Here is a 9,539-nt window from a genome sequence, read left to right as displayed (position 1 = left end):
GCCCAGACAGAAAGCAGAGACAAAGAGGAGAGTCGACCGTGTAGCAGTGCGGTGGAGATGTCAACTTGGATAGACACACATGTTAGATGTATGTGCCTTCAAGCATGTTCTCACGAGTTCGCATGTTAGAGAGGGGGAACACGTGTGGGGGAGGGAACCACTCTCCATGTGTGTGCGAGCGTGTGTGTGTGTTTGACGCTCTGCTAACGGTGAAGGCTGCATTAATAATCAATGACTAACTGTCAGTTACAAACCTAAATCCCATTTCATCACTTATCCTGCATAAATATGGCCACACAACTCAGATAATTCACATCTGAATGCGTTGAATGCAAACACACCCAATCCTTCCCTGATTACAGCTAGTTAATGCTATGCAGATGCTGAAGCTGTTCTCTCGCTTCTTGTCTCTCCTCCCTGTCATCTCTCTCTCTCTCTCTCTCCTCCCTTTTACCACTCCCTTCTCTCTCTCCTCCTTCTCCCTCTCCGTCTCCCTCCAGCAAATAGCCAAAATGTCTGACAAACCGGACCTGACAGAGATCGCCAGCTTCGACAAAACCAAGCTGAAGAAGACTGAGACGAAAGAAAAGAACCCTCTGCCCACCAAAGAGAGTACGTGACCTGATCGGCGCGCGTGTGTTTGCGTGTTAGTGTGTGTGTGTGTATTCGTGTGTGTTTGTGTGAGCGTCTTAACAAAGGGTGTGGTACGCTCCGACCATCCTCTCATCCTCATCCATCTCTCTCTCCCCTCCATCTCACCCACAGTCATTTCCGCATGTCAGCAGCTTCACGTCAGAACCCCTGCAGTTCACCCCCCCCCACCCCCCCACCACCACCCCCCCCCCCCCACCCCCCCACACCCCACCCCCCCCCCCCCCCCGGCCCCGCCCTGCCCACACCACATCATCGGCAACAACATTCATCCTATACACGCCCTCTATTGAACACAGCTCTGCCTCACCCCCCACCCACCCCCCCCCCCCCCCGCCCGCCCGCCCGCCACCCCACCCACAGCGACATGCTAACAGGGCCTGTGCCATGTGTCCTCTTTCAGCCATCGAGCAGGAGAGGAAAGGAGACGCCACGCCTTGACCCGAGGGGGGGGGAACGGCGACACGGGCCGGTCATGCCACGGCAAGAAGAAAGGAAGAATAAGGAAGCACTTTGTTTTGGTTGTCATAGTATTAAAACGCCTTCTGTTATGTTCTGACTCGGGTGCTATGGTGCTCTGTGTGACGCTGTAAGGTTATATGGTGTCTACACTGGGCCTCTCTACTTGAGGGGGTGGGGTGGGGGGCCTGAGTCTGATCTTTATCTATCATGAACATGTGCTGCTACTGTGCCACATATGGAGGGACAGGCAGGCGCTCAGACAAACAAAGAAGGGGTGGGGGTGGGGAGGGGTGTATCAGACACTATTCTGTGAAGTGTTTTCATAATCAACTTTTTACTTTTATTTATGAAATAAAGATACATGGGTGACACCAAATTATTTGAAGCGTTCCGTTTTCATTCTATGGCCTTTCTGTATTTGAGACAAAAATAATAATATGATGTTCCTGTCCGCTTGGGCCTTTGTAGAAAACTGCATTAATCCCTATGAAAATTACTATGACTAAATATCAACAAGTCTGAGTAAATTATAGGCTTTTTAATGACAATACATATGCCAACGGCCATAATGTAGCCCGCTAATTGACAAAGACATACGACAAGCCATTCTTTCTCCGCGGTGTGCGTTGACACTTGCAAATGGCGCTTTGGAGTCTTCTCATCCAAGACAGGGGTCACTGGCGTCGCAAATCCTGCCACCTCGCCACGGCTGTCTAGCCCGTCATTTCCCCTGTCATTCTCCACTGTATTACTCCACTCATCTCAACCTTTAGACGCCAATAAATGCAACACGGTTGGCACAGACCGATGGGTGTCTGTTAATTAAACACGTTTTACACTAATTCCACTGTCTGGGACATACCAAACTTCCCGCGGATAAGAACGACAATACACAACGAATCCAGCACAAATGCACTGTAGGTCTATAACTTACAACCGTGTTTATATGGTAGGCTATAGGCCTAAGTATTTCTTTGTCAACTTCCTGAAAAATAAATTTTAGTCAACGACACCTGCCAACCAGTTGATGTAAGGCATTACATGTCTCAAAGGGTCAAAGGCTCAGCTAAACAAGGTTAAGACCTTTTTTTTAATTCAAGAATCGTTGTGGCCTCTTCCACGTCAAAGTTGTCGTTCTTCATGCCAAAGATAATGATGATATATTCAGAATGAGTGATTCAACACATTATAGTTTCGATGGCTATATCGCCGTTTTGCTAGGAGGCTAATAGGCCTACAGCTAAACCTAAATTAGGCAACACCCAGTTTGATGGGCGGTTATCTACCAGATTATTAACCAATTAAAAACACGGGTAAAACTGCTATAAAATGACTAACCCTATAGCCTAACCTGGATGTTGAAGTCTTCAGTCATCAGAGATGATCGTTTAATCGCTTTTTTATTCTTTCGCGAGTAGGTTAGGTGTTTGGGTTTAGGTTTCAGGTGTGATGGTCAAATTGACCAGTTCTATATCTAATTAGTCAGGATTATCGCCACTTGCTCGCAGCTCTATTGTCTTGATATGCCTCTCCCAAGCACCCATCTATTGTGTCGCCGTCATGATATGTTATTTTAAGGGGATTTTGAGTGGTTTACTTGGGGGGTTTAACATGTCAAGGCGATTGGATTTGTAACTTGTCTCATGTTAATCAATAGCCATCAATAGCGATCAGTGAACTAACTTCTCTCGTATCAAATCACATAATCCAATGACCTACAGTTGAATATGAATTAATAGAAACTCACACATGATGATAGAGTGCGAGATATCAGAGCTGTTATGATGATGTCATGTATTTTGGTGTAAAAATAATAACACGGTCATCGACACGCTATCCTTTTTTCGCGTTTTAAAATGACTGTTGTGTCAGACTTGACCTAGGCTACGTCGATTTTATTTTAATTAGCAGTTCAACATCAGAAGGACCGCGAATCCAAACATGTCTATCTTTCATTGTATTTTTCTTTACTCCACCACCTCCAGACTCATTTCACACCCAGATTCCTCCTTTCCCAGCAGGGGGTCAGGTATTATCTTATTATCACCGCCGTGCCAACGTCGCCGACGTGCGAGGGAATATTTACTTGGCTCTATAGACCACGTTACTGAATGACTTTATAACTTTGGTTCACTAGTAGACTGATGTTAATTCCCACAGAACAGATTTCCTAAATATAAAGCCAGGGTAAGCATATACTTGGGGAAAACAATGACCCTCCTAACCAGATAATACTTTGGAATATACTAATATGAATTAGCCTAAGTGCAGTCCCAGTATACACACAGACTGAAGTGTATTGGTTTTATTTTTGCATAGAATCAGTGATTTACTTGCGATTTAATACACAACCCTGTATTTTTACCGTTTCTTGAATGACGGTCATTTATAACGAACCAAATGGCTCAACAAGCAGCCTTGATATATGATTTATACAACAATGTAGGCCTAACTACACAAAGAGGAGTACACGTAGGCCTTTGAATAATATCTACACTAATCCATGTATGCAATTAGTAGGCTGCATGGCTTTGTAAAAAAACGATTTTATATAAATAAATAAAAAGTTTTATGAATATGGCCTGGGAAAACTTGGATGAGGGGCTATTTAACTGTGTCTGTGGCAGTGCTTTGAAGTGCACTTATGCGTCGACATTTCCTACCTCTGTATAGCGCGACACCCAATGACCCCGTCGTCACATTTTCACAGTGAAATGTTACCAGCAAAACAAATCTGTCAATCAAAGAGAACGACAGTATAAATAGCTTACCTTTGCCCCCTAGCCACTCAGTTGGCATTCTCGCTATAGGACTGCGGTACCTCAGTACCTACTTGGATACTCAAAGGCCTCCGTGGGACGCAGAGGACTCAACTACAATGGGATTCTGCCAACTCTTCACATCTCTGCTGCTGTCTATTTGTGCAGTGCATTTTCGTTCAGCTTCGGCTTGGTATGAATTTATGTCTTTCTTGAACAGTTTTTAAAATCACATCAAACTCAATTAATTTGCTAAATTGAGTTGATTAGATTAAGGAACATGACTTGACAAGTGTTTCGTTTTCTTTCCCTGCAGGTCGGTCAACAATTTCCTCATGACAGGACCAAAGGTATATTTGTGCACATTACAGACTTGGAGTTGCCTCCTGAACCATATTTAGTGCTTCAAATTGGTTTGATGACTCGGTCTGAGTTATAGGCATATTTAGAATTCATAGTAAAAATAAAAGTTTTAATTTGACAAAAAAACACATTTACCAAGTCATTTTTATCACGTTTTTCTTCAAATGTTAATATGTGTTTACGTATCTCCCTATAGGCCTATTTGACCTATGCGAACAGCGTTCAGACTGGCGCACAGCGTGGAATACAGGAATGCAAATATCAGTTTGTTTGGGACAGGTGGAACTGCCCGGAGAGCGCGCTCCAGTTATCCACTCATAGCGGACTTCGCAGTGGTGAGAATAAATCATGATCATAATGCCTCTCACATCTCCAATTCTGCACTGAATACAAATTACAAGGCTAATGTATGTCTACAGCCTACAATTATGGTATTTTAATGTGCGTCTTAGTATATTTATGTATAGGCTATAAATGGAGTAGTAGCCCATGTATATTGTAGTCTACATTGTATGACAATTGAGGTACATATGGTTAATTTGTATTCGTACGTATTCTTTTTTCGTATCACAGCCACGAGAGAAACGTCTTTCGTCCACGCCATCGGTGCAGCGGGAGTTATGTACACACTGATCAAGAACTGCAGCATGGGAGACTTTGATAACTGCGGCTGTGACGACTCGAAGACTGGCAAGATGGGTACGTCACGCAAATGTTTTTTTTTATTATTATTGAAAGACTTAAGACTGTATAAATTATAAGCTATATCGAATGTTTGTTTGTTTGTTGTTATATATATTCTAAATCATACTCTGACAATTCCTATAGGTGGAAAAGGGTGGATTTGGGGCGGCTGCAGTGACAATGTGGAGTTTGGAGAGAAGATCTCCAAACGATTCGTTGACGCTCTAGAGAATGGCCACGACTCACGCGCTGCTGTCAACCTGCACAACAACGAGGCCGGAAGACTGGTAAGAGATAGATTTTGCTACAGTAAACATATATTTGCATGACCTCGGTGATAGGACAAACGTATAACTTGTTCATCACTTGACAGGCCATCAAAGCGACGATGAAGAGAACTTGTAAGTGTCATGGCGTGTCTGGAAGCTGCAGCATCCAAACCTGCTGGATGCAGTTGTCTGACTTCAGAGACATCGGCAACTACATGAAAGTCAAGCATGACCAGGCGCAGAAACTCGAAATGGACAAGAGGCGGGTCAAAGCTGGGAACACTGCTGACAACAGAGGGGCCGGCGCTTTCAGCAGCATCTCCCCTTCGGAGCTCATCTACTTGGAGGATTCCCCAAACTACTGCGTCAAGAACCAGAGCCTGGGCCTGCAGGGAACCGAGGGCCGTGAGTGTTTGCATGGAGGCAAGGACCTTTCCCAGTGGGAGACAATGAGCTGCCGCAGACTGTGCCACGAATGCGGCCTGAGAGTGGAGGAGAGACGCATCGAGGTGGTCAGCAGCTGTAACTGTAAATTTCACTGGTGCTGCACGGTGAAGTGTGAGAGGTGCACGCAGGTGGTGACCAAATACTACTGTGCGCGCAGGAAGAGAGGGCGCAAGCCACATAACAAAACCAAGCAAAGGCACCGCGCACGTGTTTCCACGGCGAACATTGCCTAATATCCTGACTTTAACGTGTGTTATTTAAGTATTAAATATTTTAGAATGATTTATGTTATTCCTGAATCAGGAATATTATCAGTTTTTACCAACAATCTTGTTATCATGTTATCTTTGTTCACTATTCACCTAAACGCACTTCACGAGCTCACTCTTGAAAGACACGTTTTATTTAGTTCAGAACCACGAGCGTGCATGCAGTTTATTTGTCACTTGAAGATACATGGCAACTGTCAGTATTGTCTGTCATACGTCTGTAAATATTGTCAAATGTTATTACATTGTATGTAAACTTAAACTTAACATTGCTATTTTGTATTTGAGAATTGTATTTTATATTGAACAAATGTATTAAATATTGTAATCACTTAAGAGTCCTTGTCTGAATTTACTGGTGGCTTTAAAATTCCGATTCCATTAGTTTGTTTATTGGTCTCGTCTTTCCAATCCCTCCCGAGGGGGTTCTGCATTAAGCCATTAATCTATCTGTGATGGTGTGGCGTTGCCCGCGGCCAGAGAAAGACCTTTACGTCCTGTTCCCCTTTGAAGTCCTCATAGGCGTTTCCTTATTCTCATCACCCAATCAGAGTCCTCTGGGCGTCGAGACAATGGACAAAGGTCTCATTTGTCTCCCATTCTGACCCTTAAATTTAAGGAGAAAGTTGTATCTTCATCTCATGTCTGGTTGCTACTTTAGTGTTAGCTCACGATGATTTCCCACTCGTGGTTTTGGCTGCAGACATTATTCGTTTTCTCCACACACAGTCTTGGCGATGCATGGTAAGACCTTACCTTTTTCATTTCAATCAGCAAAGTCTGACATTGTATTACAAAAATATGTTAAAAATTAAATACGTTAACAATGTCTTTCTCCGCATATTCCAGGGCAGTGAATAACTTTCTAATGACCGGGTCCAAGGTAAAAACATACATTATTAAAATGATTTGTTCAGCATGCATAACTTGTATATTGCGTGTTGGTTCTTTGGTTATTTCTGCATCACAGTCACGTGTATACTGTCTCTCCCCCAGGCGTCCTCATATCTGACCTATGCCAGAAGCGTGCAGGTGGGCGCGCAGAGCGGGATAGAAGAGTGCAAACACCAGTTTGCGTTGGACAGGTGGAACTGTCCGGAGAGCGCGCTCCAACTTAAAGGATTGCGGAGCGGTAAGATTCTCTAAAAACGATTGCTGGAATGTGCTTAAAATCGCTAGAAAATTATAGCAGAAATAGTTAAGTAGCGTATTCCGTCTTCGGAGCTGGCAAAAGTCAAGATCCAACGTGCATAAAATGTAACCACCAATGCCTTATAAACACGCATGCGTTGGACGCCTATAAATAGAGATGATGATCCCTGAACGCTTGGACATATCATTTAACTTTGTGATTTGCTCTCTAGCCACGAGAGAGACCTCCTTCGTGCACGCAATAAGCGCAGCAGGTGTCATGTACACTCTGACTCGGAATTGTAGTCTTGGGGAATTGGACAATTGTGGCTGTGACACCTCGAGGAATGGCAACATGGGTAAGAACATTCTCTTTCTTGGAGCTTGTAACGTGTTGCAATACACAGTAATTATGACCACTTATAGCAGGGTTAATAAGTTATGTTTGGCTGTTCCTACAGGGGGCCGCGGATGGATATGGGGAGGCTGCAGTGACAATGGAGAATTTGGAGAGAGGATTTCCAAACAGTACGTAGACGCTCTCGAGACAGGGCAGGATTCACGCGCTGCTGTTAACCTTCACAACAATGAGGCCGGACGATTGGTAGGTTTTACGCACGGGCTGGGAAGCACAAGGGCGCATACCTTTTTTATCCAGCAAACATTGTTTTCACTGCATGGACGCATGAAATCGTTGCGTATCAAACCTGTAACTTATTCAACCACAAGCTCACCACCATTTTTCTATTTTGTGCAGGCGGTGAAGGCAACTATGAAGCGCATCTGTAGGTGCCATGGCATGTCTGAGAGCTGCAGCATCCAAACCTGCTGGATGCAGCTGTCTGACTTCAGAGACATCGGCAACTACCTGAAGGTCAAGCATGATCAGGCGCAGAAACTCGAGATGGACAAGAGGCGGGTCAAAGCTGGGAACAGTGCTGACAACCGAGGGGCCTTAGCGGGCGCATTCAACAACATTGCACCGACTGAGCTAATCTACCAGGAAGACTCTCCAGACTACTGCGGGAGGAACGCCAGTCTGGGACTACATGGCACTGAGGGGCGGGAGTGTCTGCAGCACGGAGAAGGCCTGACCCAGTGGGAGAGACGCAGCTGCCGCAGACTGTGCCACGAATGCGGCCTGAGAGTGGAGGAGAGACGCATCGAGGTGGTCAGCAGCTGTAACTGTAAATTTCACTGGTGCTGCACGGTGAAGTGTGAAAACTGCTCCCAGGTGATTGTAAAACATGTGTGCGCCCGAAGAGAAAATGGTAACGGACATGGACATTTCAGACGGAAAAACCGCGGGCACAGATCTAAGTAAATTAGAAGAAACTGTGCAATTGTTTGCCTATAGGGACTTGTAGGTCTGGAAACAAAATATAGAAAACGTCGAACTATACCTACTTCCTGTTTTGATGTTCTTCTTTCTCGCACTTTAATCTATTATCACGTTTCACCCTATATCACAATTTCTCACCGTTGAGTAGGCTACCTATACTTTTGTAAATGTTTTATGTATTTATGGAATCGCAATGCCGTGTGTCAAATAAATAAAAAAATACTTTAAGCTACTCGGTATCTTGACTAAACATTTGTTCTTTTTCATTGCCCATCATATCATTTTACACGTCAGCAGGGTCAGCTGTAATAGCCTTTCATTGTAATAATAATGGGTAAATGGCCACAGTGAATACACTAACTAGGGATTAACGTGGTCCCGTCAACACCTCGGCTCAGGTCTTGATCCATCGTTGATTCAACCTTCCTTTGATGTTGATGTGGCATTGGTAGCACGTTTAAGTATTCCATGGGGACCAAGGCTTTGAAGGAAACCGAAAGGAAACCCTTGTACCGGTATGTTATCTGATGTGTTTCGCATGGTAATCCTGAATAGACCGCATGTACCTTGACACAAATGAGAAAGTAATTGCTACTACATCACAATGAGTAAAATAAGACAACTGAATCTTATATAACTTTGGCTTGGGGCTAAGCAAATAGCTTGTAGTCTCTTAGCACGTGCATTAGGTTACATTATTGAGAGAATAATTTCACTCGTATTTATTTTCTCATATTGCCTAATATGCATTCAATTAGACTGTTAACCTACAATTGTAAACTTAAATATACAATTAGAGTCAGTTTATATCTGAATAGGATGTACCCAGGTAACATGTATTTGTGGAGGAATAACTGTTATTAGGATCACCAAATTCCAGACTCTCCTCTCTCCTCAGCCCACCTGGGTTGAAAGACCTTCCCCCCCATGCACAGAAATGTCCCTCTCTGTTGGACATGCCATAAATCTGCCAGTGTTGTCTGAACTGAATGACTGATAGAAGGGATATTACCTACATCAGGGGGTCTAGGCCAGGGGGAATGGAGGGGGCAGATGGGGGCTGGAGTATAAGGGGGGGGGGGGGGGGTCAGTCATTTACTGACTGACCCACACTTATCTTTGCTAATGTGTTCCATTCAAGCAACTTTGCTCATCCCAACTG

The 9,539-nt window shown here is 44.2% G+C and overlaps 3 protein-coding genes across 3 annotated transcripts in view; all 3 read left to right on the top strand.

Moving 5' to 3' along the window:
* tmsb2 (thymosin beta 2) overlaps window positions 1–1,376 on the top strand; it is a 2,049-nt gene extending 673 nt beyond the window's left edge. Inside the window, exons 2-3 of the mRNA XM_067247805.1 lie at window positions 501–612; window positions 1,055–1,376. Of these exons, the coding sequence (XP_067103906.1) occupies window positions 513–612; window positions 1,055–1,092 (138 nt within the window). The 5' untranslated portion in view covers window positions 501–512 and the 3' untranslated portion in view covers window positions 1,093–1,376. The remainder of the gene's footprint in view (window positions 1–500; window positions 613–1,054) is intronic.
* Window positions 1,377–3,976: 2,600 nt separating this feature from the next.
* On the top strand, window positions 3,977–5,868 carry LOC136954570 (protein Wnt-8a-like). Its single transcript, XM_067248195.1, has 6 exons — window positions 3,977–4,065; window positions 4,189–4,222; window positions 4,432–4,570; window positions 4,809–4,934; window positions 5,064–5,206; window positions 5,293–5,868. Exons 1-6 carry the CDS (start codon window positions 3,992–3,994, stop codon window positions 5,866–5,868), a joined length of 1,092 nt encoding a protein of 363 aa, XP_067104296.1. The 5' UTR covers window positions 3,977–3,991.
* An 862-nt stretch (window positions 5,869–6,730) lies between these two features.
* LOC136953850 (protein Wnt-8-like) lies at window positions 6,731–8,572 on the top strand. The gene is made up of 5 exons (XM_067247292.1): window positions 6,731–6,787; window positions 6,901–7,036; window positions 7,269–7,394; window positions 7,497–7,639; window positions 7,793–8,572. The coding sequence occupies exons 1-5, from the start codon at window positions 6,731–6,733 to the stop codon at window positions 8,357–8,359; spliced, it is 1,029 nt and encodes a 342-aa protein (XP_067103393.1). The 3' UTR covers window positions 8,360–8,572.
* Window positions 8,573–9,539: the final 967 nt, after the last annotated feature.

This window comes from Osmerus mordax, chromosome 12, assembly GCF_038355195.1.
Source record: "Osmerus mordax isolate fOsmMor3 chromosome 12, fOsmMor3.pri, whole genome shotgun sequence".
NCBI classification, from domain to species: domain Eukaryota; kingdom Metazoa; phylum Chordata; class Actinopteri; order Osmeriformes; family Osmeridae; genus Osmerus; species Osmerus mordax.
Note: the sequence above shows the minus strand (reverse complement) of the source record. Positions and strands in the feature narration are given on the sequence as shown.